Source organism: Mustelus asterias, chromosome 9 (genome assembly GCF_964213995.1).
Source record: "Mustelus asterias chromosome 9, sMusAst1.hap1.1, whole genome shotgun sequence".
Classification (NCBI taxonomy): domain Eukaryota; kingdom Metazoa; phylum Chordata; class Chondrichthyes; order Carcharhiniformes; family Triakidae; genus Mustelus; species Mustelus asterias.
In genome coordinates, this window is record NC_135809.1 from 6,792,349 (window position 1) to 6,807,662 (window position 15,314).

Below are 15,314 nucleotides of genomic sequence, written 5' to 3' on the forward strand. Positions count from 1 at the left end.
AATACATCTGTTGTTGTTATTTTGAATCTATGTGTGCAAACCACATCATTTCTTTTTGTCTAAAACCCACAACATTGTTAGGATATCACACCTATGCAGCAAGCCCTGCACCCACTGGGTACATGGAAGGAATGCCCAGGTTACACTGAGGACACTAGCCCGAGGATATCTACAGCACAGCCAACTTTACGCCACTTTAAACGTTTGAACTTTAAACTGGCATAATCACAGGTTCAGGGTGTATGACCAAACCAAACACAAAGTTTCAGGACTATGTCACGAGCCAATCAACTGACCTTCATCTTCCTTCTTTTAAACAACAAAGTGGGGTGGAAGGAGACATGATGGGCTGTACACTGGCTATAACAGCTTCATCCATGTTTCCCCCTATATAAATAGTTAGATGTTGTTAGCCTGTTCAATTTGTATGTTATACAATAGTTTGCACACAGTTACTGTTCGAGCACACTGTTACATCTCAGTACCACTGGTTGTCCAGATTTAAACGGGGAAGATGTAGACTGAGTGGACACATGATGACGTGACGACTTAGGGGGTCAGGTGACGGAGGTGGTGGTTCTCCCAGAATGCGGACAGAGTAGAAGCACGTAAGAGTTGCTCAGAGTGCTGAGTAAACTAGTGTTGTTATCAGTCCTTGGTCACCAATCAATGGAACCCAGCAATTCTACATCCATGAAATCTATATTCAGTTTTACCTCACTGAGTCTCTGTTCCTGGGAGAAGTTAGCAACTTCTGCTACTTCTAATGCTATTACATTACAAACATTACCAACTCAAACTCAATTTATCTCAGAAGCGGAACAAGTGTTGAATGAACCTTTGTAATAATCACTCCAGTTTCTGTAATAATTACAACAGGTGGCAAGGCAGGAGTCTCTCTCAAATTTCGCGACAATTCAATCAGCGTTTTAAATGTCAAGGATAGTGTGTTTATTATAATGAATCATCACTCACAATGAAACTCCTGCATGAGAACAAAAGGCTGTAGATTTTGTACTTTTAACTATTTAACAACCTGGCTAATACATTGTGTGGGGTGTAAGTGTCAGTGCTGTAATGCACCTGCATAGTATGTCACCAGCCGTCCAACAAAGGAACCTGCATTTCCACAATTAACTTGCATTTATATAACAACTTGCCTAATCTCACCAAGTTCCAAAGCACTTTATAGCATCTGAAACACAGGTAGAGAAGGAGGTGACTTGTCCCCTCAAGGCCTTTCTGCCATTCAGTGTGATTGTGGCTATTCTGTGATCTAACTCTATATAACCACCTTTGCCGTCTATCCTTTAATATCTTTGGTTCGCATAAATCTATTAACTTAATTTTAAATGTAACAATTGATCTAGCATCAATTATCATTTGCAGAAGAGAGTTGCCAACATCCACCACCCTTTACTTGTGGAAGTGTTTTCTAATTTCACTCCTGAAAGGTCTGGCTGACACGCCAGTGAGTTTCTCTCTATCTGTCCTATTTGTTTTCTTTACTATCTTGAAAACACAAATCATATCACCCTTTAACCTTCTAAATTCCAGGGAATACAACTTTTGTTTGTTGGAATCACTCTTTGTACTTTAACCCTTGGAGTTTAGGTATCATTCTGGTAAATTTTTGCTGCACTCGCTCCATGGCCAATATATTTTTCCGAAGGTGTGGTGCCCAGAATTTCCCACAATAATCCAGGGGTGGTCGAACCTGGGCAACACGTGAATTTTGTCCCCTTGCATTCTCGTGCTCTAATATAAAGGCCAGCATTCCATTAGCTTTTTTTGCTGAAAGGGGAGACATGTTGTCAAAACTTTTCATCTTGCACTCATTAGGACAAACACAAGAATACCAAATTTCAAACAATCACAAGAATTTATGCCACAGAAAAAAAGGATTAGTTGGCAATTTAGCTCTGGTTGAGGCATTGCCATGGAGAACGCAAAGGAGCTATAGACTCCCCAGGCTATTGCGTAATTCAAAAAAGGCACAAGGTTTAAACATATTCCTTTTGTTTTCAGGGAGAAGACCCCTAAGTGTAATTGTAGTCAGTTCGAGCAAGCTTATATGAGTCACTTTAAGAGATCCAATAATGATCTTAAATTGGTTGTTAGTGTAGCTGTTAGCGCACGCAATACCCTTTTTTGGTTATTTCCTGCACTGTTCATGGTATTTTATTTATTTGTGTCACAAGACTCCCAAGCCTCTTTGGATCTCCAATGGTTTCATCATTTAGAATGTTCCCTGTTCTATTTTCCTCAGATCCAAAGTGGGCGTAAGGCAGCGTGGTGGCATAGTGGTTAGCACTGCCGCCTCACAGTGCCAGGGACCCAGGTTCAATTCCCTGCTTGGGTCAATGTCTGCATGTGGGTTTCCTCCGGGTGCTCCAGTTTCCTCCCACAGTCCGAAAGACATGCTGGTTAGGTGCATTGGCCATGCTAAATTCTCCTTCAGTGTACCCAAACAGGTGCCGGATGTGGTGACAAGGGGATTTTCACAGTAACTTAATTGCAGTGTTAATGTAAGCCTACTTGTGACACAAATAAATAAATAATTTTCATATATTGAAATGCATTTTCCACAGTTTTGCCTCTTCACTTTATCAATATTTCTTTGTAATGTTGGGAGCAATTCTCCAATCGCGACCCACAAATTTTCTGGCAGGTCCAGTGGAGGGAGAATTGCGTGTCAGCCATTTCGCGGGATTCATATGTGCATTCCCGGTGCATGTGCATCTCCCAGAACCGGGCAGCAGGTGTAGTTGGTACCGCGCTGGAAACCAATGGGAAGAGAAGTAAGTGACTTTAATCTGTTTTAAATATATTTTCAATGTAGTTTAAATGTCATTATTGGACCCAGCACGGAATTTGCCAGGCCCGATAGCATTTCCCACCGCACCAGGAGTACTTCACTCCAGAGGGGTTTAGAGTAGCTACCCACGTTTGGGGAACTAGCGGGAGACCCCGCCAGAGTGAAGGAGGAGCAATCAGAGGTCGGGCGATGAGGGGTAGTGCCCCCTGGGCATGGGCACCCTGGCAGTGCCAGCCTGTGCCCCCTGGCATTGCCCAAGGGGTACCTTGGCACTGTCCATCGGGCTGGGGGGAGTGGTGATCTGCCGGGGTGGGGGGGGGGGGGGGCGATGGTCTGCCTCCTGTCGGGGGAGGCTGCCTCCGTGGGGGGGGAGGGGGGTGATGGTCTGACAGGTGTGTCATCGAGGGGGATCTGTTGTGTTGGGAAGGGTTGGGGGATTGTCACTGCTGGGGGGATGGGCGGGACATCAAGGCGTTCCGGGACAGAGGGGGAGTGGGTCGGGGCTGGCCCGGGAATTGTCGTGGGGGCCACGATTGGGCTGTTGGGGGGGGGGGCTGGAGGGCATTGCGGTAGTCCCAGGCTGGCCAGCGATAGAGCTGTCCAGCAAACGGGGTGACTGATAGATCGGAGCCACTGCGCATGTGCAGAGTTCCAGAGCTGTCAGACTCTGCCGCGAATAGGCTCCGCCCTCCCCGGTTTTTAATGAGATTCATGATTGTGACCTCTGCACTGCACAGAGTGCGGAGATTCGAGTCTGAACTCCCCCTGAAAAAACAACCGTGATCTTGACCAGTTTTCTCGCCAATTCAGCACTTTTGGGAGAATTGCCCCCGTTACGTTTCCATGCCATTTATCTTTGTGTAATCAGCAAATTTGGATACAATACCAAACTGTGGAGGGAGGGAAGTTCACATTGAGAGGTTTAGTGTTGGTGATAAAGGCTCGGAACATGGTCAGCAGCCCTGGAGGAAGGGGCAGGATTACCGAAATGAAGGAAGCAGTCTTTTAGATCAGCTCATGTTCAGGCCTGTAAATGTGTTGGGTTTCTGAAACACCGGCAACAGGGCTTGTAACAAACAGTAGTTTATTCACTATCTGAGCAGCTACCTGATGCTTGCGCTCTGCCCGCGCTCCCAGGGAGAACTCCTGCGTTCCTGACACACCACCCTTTATGTCATCTCATCATGTGACCACTCGGTCAACATTTTCCCCGTTTATTTGGGGCAACAGGTGGCATAAGGTGTAATTGTGTGCGCAAATAGAAGCTGTACAGACCATCTTGTTACATACCAATTAAACAGGGTAACTATGCATAACAATTTACACATTTGAGGCATGGATTAAGCTGTTGCAGCTGGTGCATAGCTCATCTCCTCCCTCCCCCTACGTTTCATTGTAGAGTGATGAGATTCAAAGGCCAGTTCTAGACTAGGTGGTAATATAGTCCTGGAGCCTTGTGTTTGGTTTGCTCAGACACCCTGAACGTGTGGTTATGTCGGTTGGTGTATAGTCATTCTCAGGCTGACGCTGGCTAGGTGCATCGGCCATGCTAAATTCTCCCTCAGTGTACCCAAGCAGGTGCCGGAGTGTGGCGACTAGGGGATTTTCACAGTAACTTCATTGCAGTGTTAATGTAAGCCTACTTGTGACTAATAAATAAACTTTAAACTTCAGTGTGGATGACCTGGAGCGTTCTGTCAGTGTGCTTGGTGCATTGGCCTCTGGAGAAATCTGCATGTAAAGGGGCCTGTGTTGTAGGCCAGATGATTAGAGTGCTGTGGTATCTGTTGGTGCTGGTTCCTGTAGGAGGTGACAGCAGTTTCATATGTAGTGGGCACCATCTGAGGCTACCATGTAACTGTCTGGTTGCAGGATATGGCTGTGTACCACCGCCAACTGACTATGGCCACATGTGGTCTGATGGCTTCCAATCTGCATCACAGGAAGGCACCATTCAGGTTGGTTTGAAGTTTGACCTACCACAGAATCTCAGCAGAAGGAATTGTGGTGCCGGTGTGCCTGAAAAAGAGTCAATGTGCTGACAAGGGCAGGCGCTGTAATGGTAGATTTAACAGGCTGAGGAGTGCAGCATAGCAATCTGTGCGATCCCATGCACGTTTCTCTAGAAGATGCTTGGCCAAGTGTACCGCACATTCCGCCAGACTGTTTGACTGTAGGTAAAAGGGGCTGTTTGATATGCTCAAAGTCCCACGTGTGTGCAAAGTTTTGAAAATCAGCACAGGCGAATTGATGAGCATTGTCTCTCATGATTTGATTTGATTTATTATTGTCACATGTATTAGCATACAATGAAAAATATTGTTTCTTGTGCGCTATACAGACAAAGCATACTGTTCATAGAGTACATAGGGGCGAAGGAAAGGAGAGGGTGCAGAATGTAGTGTTATAGTCATAGCTAGGGTGTAGACAAAGATCAACTTAATATAAGGTAGGTCCATTCAAAAGTCTGATGGCAGCAGGGAAGAAGCTGTTCTTGAGTTGGTTGGTACGTGACCTCAGACTTTTGTATCTTTTTCCTGACGGAAGGTGGAAGAGAGAATGTCCGGGGTTGTGGGGTCCTTAATTATGCTGGCTGCTTTTCCAAGGCAGCATAGACAGTGTCAATGAATGGGAGGCTGGTTTGCGTGATGGACTGGGCTTCGTCCACAACCCTTTATAGTTTCTTGCGGACTTGGTCAGAGCAGGAGCCATACCAAGCTGCGATACAATCAGAAAGGATGAGTCTTTGCGGAATGCTATGTGTAGCCAAGTACCTCTTGAACTTGATGATGACAGCGTTACTCATCATGTTTAGCAGTTCGTCGAGTTCAAACCACCCGGTATATGAATCAACTGAGACCAGGTGTTGTTTACCATTCAGTTCAAAGATGTTAGCTGCTGTCAATGACCATGGAAGGCCCGGGACTTTGTGTAAATGCAACAGTTCTTTCACATGATGCAACTTGAATGCATTGCATGGTGCACATTTGGAAACTTCCTACTCCATGTCAGCACACATAAAGGGTTTAGTACAGTGATTCTTTTGCTCTGTATCGGGTTGCTTCCAACACTGAGTGCCCTTGGTGAAGTTGCTGGGTGGGATACGACTGCGGAGAAGTGGAGATGATGAATCGCTGGCCACACAGGATCAATCTATCTTATATGGTTCGTTTATCTCTAATGGTGAGCAATGTGGGGGACTCTGGCCAACCTTTCATTATGACAACCTGAAGCTGTCTGTATGTGAGATCTGCCTGTAAGGTATCTTTGAGTTCCTGGACTTTAGGAGAGGACAGCACCTCTATTGTCATAATGTCAAAGTTTCCTCCCAATCTGACAGCGTTTGTGGAGAGAGAATAGAACAAACATTTCAAGTCAGGATGACCCTTCATCAGAGCTGAAGACAAGGAAAGTCAGACAAGATTTATATTGTGAGGGGGTTGGGGGGGGGGGGGGCTGTAACTGATAGGAATGCCATAGGCAAAAAGACAAAAGGGAATGTAAATGGTAATGATAAAGGCTGAGAATGGTGCGAGTGTCCATTAAGAGATTGGAATGTATAAATGGCAGAACAAAGGTGCAGAATGTAGGAATGCGGCAGTTGGCCCTAGTGGGGGGTGGGGGGGTGGTGGAGGGGTGGGGGGGGGTGGGGAGGGTCGGGGGGGGAGGGTGTGGGGGGGGGTGGGGGGGGTTGGGGGGGTGGGGGGGGGTTGGGGGGGAGGATGGGGGGGGTGGGTGGGGGAACAAGATACAAAGCGAGATATTAGAAGTGAAAAAATAAAAATAAGAATATAAAGTAATAAAAATGGATGAATAGGATGAAAAGAAGAAATAAAATAAATGGAGATGGAGTGGAGGTGGAGGAGAGAGTTCATGCTCTGAAGTTGTTGAATTCAATGCTTGGTCTGAAAGGCTGTAAAGTGCCCATTCGGAAGATGAGGTGCTGTTCCTCCAATTTACATTGGGGTTCACTGGAACATTACAAAAGGCCAAGGATGAACATGTGGACAGGAGAGCAGGGTGATGTGTTGAAAAGGCAAGCTCTGGAAGGTCAGGAACACAAAGAGAAGGACTTGGTGGATGATGAGCCTGGGAAAGGATGTGTAGATAGTTTGAGTCATGTTGAGATCAAAAAGGAGGAGGTATTGGGGTTCTTGAGAAACATTAAGGTAGACAAGTCCCCAGGGCCTGATGGGATATACCCCAGAATACTGAGAGAGGCAAGGGAGGAAATTGCTGGGGCCTTGAGAGAAATCTTTGTATCGTCACTGGCTACAGGGGAGATCATGATGTGGAGATGCCGGCGTTGGACTGAGGTAAACACAGTAAGAAGTCTAACAACACCAGGTTAAAGTCCAACAGGTTTATTTGGTAGCAAAAGCCACACAAGCTTTCGGAACAGGCTGTTCCTTTGTCAGGTGGGTGGGAGTTCCGCCCCGGAAGGGTAGGGGGTTTTAGTTCAGTCGGGCAGCATGGTCGGCGCAGGCTTGGAAGGCCGAAGGGCTTGTTCTTTGTTCTTTGTTCTTTGTCTGTGTCCTGCTTGCGGACAGACCGAATATGTTCTGCAAATGCATTGAATGCAAGAGACCAGATTAAAGGAGGTGCATGTGAAGCAATGCTTCACCTGAAAGAAGTGTTTGGATCCTGAGATGGTGAGCAGGGAGGAGGTGAAGGGGCAGGTGTTGCACCTTCTGTGATTGCATGGGAAGGTGTCAGATGAGGTGTTGGGTTTGATGGAGGAGTGGACCAGGGTGTCCCGGAGGGAACGGTCTCTGCAGAATGCTGTCAGGGGGAGTGAGGAGAAGATGTGTTGAGTGGCATCATGCTGGAGTTGGCTGAAATGGTGGAAGATGATCCTTTGAATGTGGAGGCTGGTGGGGTGAAAAGTGAGGACAAGGGGGACCCTGTCCTGGTTCTAGGACAGAGGGGAGGGGTGACAGCAGTGGACCAAGAGATGGGTCAGACACGGTTGAGAGCCCTGTCAACTACAGTGCTTTGAAAACCACAATTTCGGAAGAAGGAAAACACATCGTCAGTGCCATTTTGGAAAGTGGCATCATCAGAACAGATGCAGTGGAAGCGAAGGAACTGAGAAATGGGATGGAGTCCTTACAGGATGTGGGATGTGAAGAGATGTAGTCAAGGTAGCTGTGGGAGTCGGTGGGCTTGTAATGGATACTGGTGGACAGTCTGTCACAAAAATGGAGACAGAGAGGTTAAGAAAGGGAAGAGAAGTGTCAGAGATGGACCATGTGAAGGTGATAGAAAGGTGGTAATTGGAAGCAAGATTGGTAATTTTTGATAAAATAGAATCCCTACATTGCAGAAAGAGACCATTTGGACCATAGAGCCAGCACCGACAACAATGCCACCCAAGCCCTATCCCTGTAATCCCACGTATTTACCCCGCTAATCTCCCTGACACTAAGGGGCAATTGAACATGGCCAATCAATCTAACCTGCATTTCTTTGGAGCGTGGGAGGAAACCAGAACAACCAGTGGAAACCCACACAGACATGGGGAAAACGTGCAATCTCCACACAGACAGTTACATAGAGTGGAATTGAACCCGGGTCCCTGGCATCGTGAGGCAGCAGTGCTAACCACTGTGCCGCCGTGTTGCCATTGTGGTCTGGAATTCAGCTGATCAGTGGGATTAATTGAATAGCTCTTATCAAAATGAAGAGCCAAATGGCCATGTTCAATGCTGAATCACGGCACGGTAGCACAGTGCTGCTGCCTCACAGGGACCTGGGTTCAATTCTGGCCCTGGGTCATTGTCTGTGTGGAGTTTGCACTTTCTCCCCATGTCTGTGCGGGTTTCCTCTGGATGCTCTGGTTTCCTCAGTAGTCATGATGTGGAGATGCCGGCGTTGGACTGGGGTAAACACAGTAAGGAGTCTAACAACACCAGGTTAAAGTCCAACAGGCGTATTTGGTAGCAAACGCCACTCGCTTTTGGAGCGCTGCTCCGAAAATCTCCCACTCACCTGACGAAGGAGCAGCGCTCCGAAAGCTAGTGGTGTTTGCTACCAAATAAACCTGTTGGACTTTAACCTGGTGTTGTTAGACTCCTTACTGGTTTCCTCCCACAGTCCAAAGATGTGCAGGTTACGTGGTTTAGCCATGCTAAATTGCCCCTTAGTGACCAAAGATGTGCCGGTTAGATGAATTGACTGTGCTAAATTCTCCCTCAGTGTACCGAACAGGCGCCGGAGTGTGGCGACTAGGGGATTTTCATAGTAACTTCATTGCAGTGTGAATGTAAGCCTACTTGTGACTAATAATTAAACTTTACTTTATCACCCCATGATTCCATATGAATGTAAAGATTTTTTATTGATTATAAGCCAGTTAGTTGGTTGTAGAAAGTTGTCACGGTTACTGTGAAATGCAAGTGTGCATCAGGAGGGGGAACTGCAGAGAGAAAAGTTTCTATTGAAGTTAGGGAGCAGAGACTGAGCCTTTTATCGGCGGGTCGGGACACGCCCCCAGCCCCATCCCTTTAAGGAGCCCCAGCTGATCGAAGGCGGGGCGATCTCTGTACTGGACCACTCCCATATCCAAACCTGGGCACCATTGGCTGTCAATCAGAGATGGAGGGCGTGGTCATATTTGAATAGTGGGCAGGGAAGAGCGTAAGGTCTTTGACAGTGGCCAATCAGATGGCGGGATAGGGCAGTGATTTACATAGTAGGTTGGACGATGGGTGTGGTCAGTGCTGCGTGCCAATCAGATGGCGGGATTGTGCTGCGATTTGCATAGTAGGCGGGGATAGGGGGTGTGGTCAGTGTCACCAATCGGGGCGGGAGTGATCTGCATAGTGGGTGGGGCGGAGGGTGTGGTCAGTTCAGCGTGCCAATCAGGAGGCCGGGGCGGCCGGAGATTTGCATAGTGGGCGGGCCTGCCTCAGCTGCAGCCGGGCCGGGCTGTATCTGCCGCGCTGCCGGCTCGGGTCGGTATAACTGGAGTCCGGCCGCTCGCTGTTCCCCTCCGCCGGAATATGTGGCGGAGCCATGGGCGGGCGGGTTAAACCCTGGGGCTGGACACTGGAGGACGTGAGCCGGGACTCTGGTTACGGGGGTACCGCCGACTCGGTGCGCTCCTCCAGCCTGTCTCTGTGCTGCTCCCCGGCCGCCCATGGAGCGGGCTCCCGGGCGGGGAGAGGCAGCAGCTGCGGCTCGGTGAGCGGGGCTCTGGCCGAGGAGGGGGACATGCTGGAGTGCCGGCTGCCCGAGCCGGAGGAGCTGCCCTGGACGCTGCAGCAGCTGCAGGCGGTGCTGGCCACGGTGCAGCCTCCCGTGGCCGAATGCCGGCGGGAGGCTCTGCGCCGCCTCTCGTGGCTGATCAGCCGGCCGCTGCTGCGGGTGTCGCGGGAGGCGCAGCGGCTGAGCCTGCGGTACGGGCGCTGCGGGCGGCCCGAGGTGCAGAGCGCCCTGCGGATGGTGCTGTCCTGGCCGCTGGCCCGGGGCTCGGTGTCGGCCGGCCTGGCCGCCCTCTCCCTCTACAACATGAGCAGCGGCCGCGGCTTCGGCCAGGGCAAGTCGGCCAGGTGTGGCCTCGCCCTGTCGGTGGGCGGCTTCTTCAGGTGGATGGTGGAGAGCGGGGTGGCTCCCCGCATCCACCCGCACGCTGCCATCTACCTGGCGGCTGGCACCGAGAGCCTGCTGAAGGAGCTGCTGCTCCGGGTGCTGCACAACGGCACCGCCAACATCACCGTGGAAGCCATCGAGCAGACCATCGGCAACGACTCCGAGTTCTGGGGGATCAGCCAGCCCTACCTGCACCTCCTGTGCGGCAAGAATGCTCACGGTGAGTGCAGCCTCCCCCTCTGTGTGTGTGTCTGTGATGTTAAAGTTTGTTTAATAGTCACAAGTAAGGCTTACATTAACACCGCAATGAAGTTACTGTGTAAATCCCCTAGTCGCCACACTCCGGCGCCTGTTCGGGTACACCGAGGGAGAATTTAGCACGGCCAATGCATCTAACCAGCGCGTCTTTCAGACTGTGGGAGGAAACCGGAGCACCCGGAGGAAACCCGCGCAGACACGGGACGAACGTACAGACGGTGACCCAAGCCGGCAATCGAACCCGGATTCCTGGTGCTGTGATGCACTTCAGTCCCACGCTCCTGATCTACGGACACCCGGTGCGGAGAGGGGAGGGTCGGGATGGCGACCTCCTCGTGAACCTGCTCCTGGCGAAACGCGCCATTTACCGGTCCAGGCAGCGGGTGATCGAGGGGGGACCGTCCATCCTGACTGTCTGCCCCTCTACCGCGGCTACGTTCGCGGCCGGGTGTCCCTGGAGAGGGAGCATGCGGTGTCCACGGGCGCGGTTGACGCCTTCCGCGCCCGCTGGGCACCGCAGGGGTTGGGGTGCGTTACCGACCCTAATAATCACATTTTAATTTGATGTTTTTAAATTTCCTTTGTACTTTGATTTCTGTTCGGGCTGTTCCCCCTCCTTTTTGGGGAGCTGCCCCTTTTACTTTGTCCTGACTTAATCTGAGTTTGTTTATTTGGTTTGACCTAAAAAGAGGGCAGCAGTGCTAGCCACTGTGCCACATCTGACATATCCCCATCCTCCCCCTAGCTGAGATTCAAAGCTTCTGCCCTTCCACTAACCCATCTTTTATCAAATTCACTTTCATCCCCTCCGATTTTAGCCACTCCTCCCCTGCCTAGGGCTGAAACTCTGGCATTCCCTCCCTCTCTAACCTTCTCTGCCTCGATCCAGCTTTCCTTTATGTTGATTAAGATGCTGTTTAAAAACCTACGTCTCTAAACATTTAGCCGTCCAGAGCGCCTCTTTTAACTGGGTGTCCAGTTTTTTAAAATCCTCCTGGGAAGCACTTGGGGAAGATTAATTATGTTAAAATTAAATAGAAATTGTTGGTTGGATTGGGGGGGGGGGGGGGAAGTTGAGGCGAGATTTTAACTGCAAATATTTTGAGTGAGTCAAAGTCTCGCCCCCCACTTCCAAGAAGCATTGGATCATTCGGTGGATTACTGCCCCTCTGCTGAACTGACACAGGATGTGGTCGAGGATGTATGTGTACGGTGGTGGTGGTACTATTTGTGGGGGAGGTATGGTCAGTGATTATGTCAAGAACAAAAGTTTTTAAAAATTATTAATGAGAAATGGCTGTCATTGGCAAAGCCGGTATCTGTTACTCATCTCCAGCTGACCCCTGACAAGGTGGTGGGTGAGCTGCCACCATGAACCTGCGTGGTGTAGGCACAGTGCTGTGAGGAAGGGAGTTGCAGGATTTTGACCCAGCAAGAGTGTAGGAACAGCAGCCTAGCTTTCCCAGGCCGGGGCTCCACTCTGTGGGTGGCTGGGTCGCAGCACAGACGAAAGCTGGAAAAATGAGTGACTTGGAGGGGAACTTGCAGGTGGTTCCCATGCATCTGCCCCCTCTTGTCCCTCTGGCTGTCAGAGGTCATGGGTTTAGAAGGTACTTTCGAAGGAGCCTTGGTGACTCACTCGTGTAATAGGAGTGGGACTATTTGACGATGACTAGCAGGGGAACTAACGGAGTAACTGATGTGGGTGGGGGTGCTTCCTCGCTGGGTGAAAGGACTGTGCGATAAAAGTAAAATACTACGGAGGCCTGAACCTGAAGCAAAACCAGAAAATGCTGTTAAATCTCAGCAAGTCTGACAGCATCTGTGGGGAGAGAATAGAGCCAACGTTTCGACTTTAGACCCTTCGTCAGAGCTGCACACAGTTGGGTTAACTTATCGAAGTTAATCTGGGCGCTGATTTGTACAGGGGTGATATTGGAGAAATTAGGAAACGCAGTTTATTCTAAATGGAGAGGGAGCCTTGAATCAGTCTGTGGGAGACAATGCCATTCCTGCCTCCGGAATCAGGTTGTGGTGTCAATATTCCCATTGTAAGTTCTGTTTACATTCCTGGCAGGAAAGTTACAGAAATACTTACATACTTCAGATATCAATATAGTCACATTTATTTCAAATTTTTCTTTGTGTCCATGAAACACAGCTGTAAAGGCAGTGTAAATTGTTTGGGTATTGTGATATTGGAGACTGACATAGGAACAGCCACCCGCTGCCAGCTGTTCCTATGTATCAGGTCTGGACTCACCCCAAGAACTGTACAGGTGACGAGCTAAGTTCATTCCCTGAGCCCTGCTTAAATATTAGTGCCATTTCATGCATAGAAATGATGTGGCTGTTAATTATTTAACAGGGGCACCTTGGCTTTCCCACAGCAAAATGTTACTGAAGTTAATTATTAAAACTTGTCTTGTCATTATCAGTAGGAGATTTGATGAGTCGCTTTGCCCCCTGCAATAGATGTAGCCATCCCCTCCACAGAATAGATGCCATTCCTGCAAGTTCACGTTTACCGCGTTTTTAAAATGCCGCACTACATAAGATCATAAATAGGAGCAGGAGTAGACCATTCGGCACCTCGAGCCTGCCCCACCATTCAATAAGATCATGGCGGATCCAACATTCCCCATGTTCACTTTCCTGCCCTTTCCCCGTAACCCTTCATTCCCTTGCTGATCAAAAATCTATCTCCGCTTTTGGTATACACAAGGACTCTGTCCCCACAGCTCTCTGTGGCAAGGAGCTCCAAAGAGACTCAATCCTCTGGGAGAAGAAATTCCTCCTCTGTCTTATAATTATCACTCATTAACGCCATCAAGGGCATGAAATGGTGTCTCTCTCTGACTGTCAACACCTACATAGGAGCAGAAGAAGGCCATTCAGCCCGTCAGGCCTGCTTTGATTAGCTCATAACTGATCATTACCTCGACAGTACTTTCCCTGCCCTCTTTCCCCCCTATCCCGAGATGTTGAGTGTCCAGAAATCTATTGGTTTCTGTCCTGAGCATAGTCAATGACTGAGCCTGCACACCCCTCTGGGGTAGGAAATTCCAAAGATTCACCACCCTTCGAGTGAAGAAATTCCTTCTCATCTCGGTCTTAAATGGCCTACAACTTATTCTGAGACTGTGTCCCTGGTTCTGGATGCTCCCATCAGCCAGGGAAACCATCCTTCCTACATCCACCCTATCAAATTTTAAAGTTTCAATGTGACCACCCCTCATTCTTTGACACTTACAGGCCCAGTCTCGTCAATCTTTCCTCGTAAGACACTCGCATCCGAATGTTTTTCCCAAGATTTTTTAGGATGGGTATGAATGATGAAGGGACCAAGGGCGATTATCTCCCCCATGTGGGGGAGGGGGGAGAGAGTTGTTGCGTGTGGGGGAGGGGAGAGGGGTACCATGTGGGGGAGTGGAATTGTCGAGCAGGACAATCTAAAACGTTTGGGTTTCTGCCAAAAAAAGTGAGGAGTCACTTTTTTCTCGGTATTATGCAGCAACTGGACCGTAGAGTGGATCAATCATCTGTTCTCTGACTCACAGAAGAATCAGAAACGTTTAAAGAGGCATCGTAGCTACAAAATTCAGTCAGAGCTGGACAGGCTCCATTGTTGCCAAGGAGCTCCTGACCCCAAAATCCTGTCCCAGGGGTCACAGCCCACAGTTTGGGAACCTCTGCTGCAGGTGGTCTGGATGAACGTTCAACATCTCTTTTGTAAATGGCACCTCAGCTAATGGAGCACCCCTTTGGTAAAACCCCTCTGAAGTTCCCCTGTAAGTCACCCTGGCTTGGAGCTCACCGTTTCATCTTTACTGCTGAGTCAAAATCTTGGGAGTCCCTCTCTGACAGCTCTGTGGGTGGGTGGTTCAAGAAGGTAGCACGGTGGTTAGCACTGCTGCCTCACAGCGCCAGGGACCCGGGTTCAATTCCCAACCTCGGGTCACTGTCTGTGTGGAGTTTGCACGTTCTCCCTGTGTCTGCGTGGGTTTCCTCCGGGTGCTCCGGTTTCCTCCCACAGTCCGAAGACGTGCAAGTTAGGTGGATTGGCCATGCTAAATTGACCCTAATGTCAGGGGGATCAGCAGAGTAAATGTGTGGGGTTCAGGGAATTGGGCCTGGGTGGGATTGTGGTTGGTACTGACTCAATGGGCCGAATGGCCTCCTTCTGTACCTTAGGGAATCTAATTTTTCCCAAGACTTGGGTTAGGTTGATTGGCCAGGTTAAAAAAAAATGCCCCTGAGATGTGTAGTTAGCAGGTAAATATGTGGGGGTAGGGCCTGGGTGGGGTTGTGGTCGGTGCAGACTCGATGGGCCGAATGGCCTCCTTCTGCGCTGTTGGGTTTCTATGTTTCTATGTTTCTAAGGCAGCCCCCCACCACCTTCTCGGGGGCAGTTCAAGATGGGCAACAAACCCATGCTGGCTTGGCCAGCGATGCTCACACCCTCCGAATGGATTTACAAAGCGCACGCAAGCCTGTTCCTGGAATAATGTGACCGTTAATCCTGAGCAAATCATGAACTCATGGCCTCTGATTAAGCTCAGTGTTACCAACTGAGCCAAGCTGACACCTGATCAATATTCCCAAGAAAAGAATCAACTGTGACGAGCCAAAGTTGTTAGTGTTA

General features: G+C 49.4%; 2 protein-coding genes across 3 annotated transcripts in view; both read left to right on the forward strand.

Annotated features, from left to right (window-relative positions):
- ric8b (RIC8 guanine nucleotide exchange factor B) overlaps nt 1-15,314 on the forward strand; it is a 470,590-nt gene that overhangs the window by 367,187 nt on the left and 88,089 nt on the right. The window lies entirely within an intron of this gene.
- The window catches only part of btbd11b (BTB (POZ) domain containing 11b), a 135,029-nt gene continuing 129,476 nt past the window's right edge, over nt 9,762-15,314 (forward strand). The window contains exon 1 of the mRNA XM_078219592.1: nt 9,762-10,631. Coding sequence (XP_078075718.1) covers nt 9,836-10,631 — 796 coding nt within the window. The 5' untranslated portion in view covers nt 9,762-9,835. The remainder of the gene's footprint in view (nt 10,632-15,314) is intronic.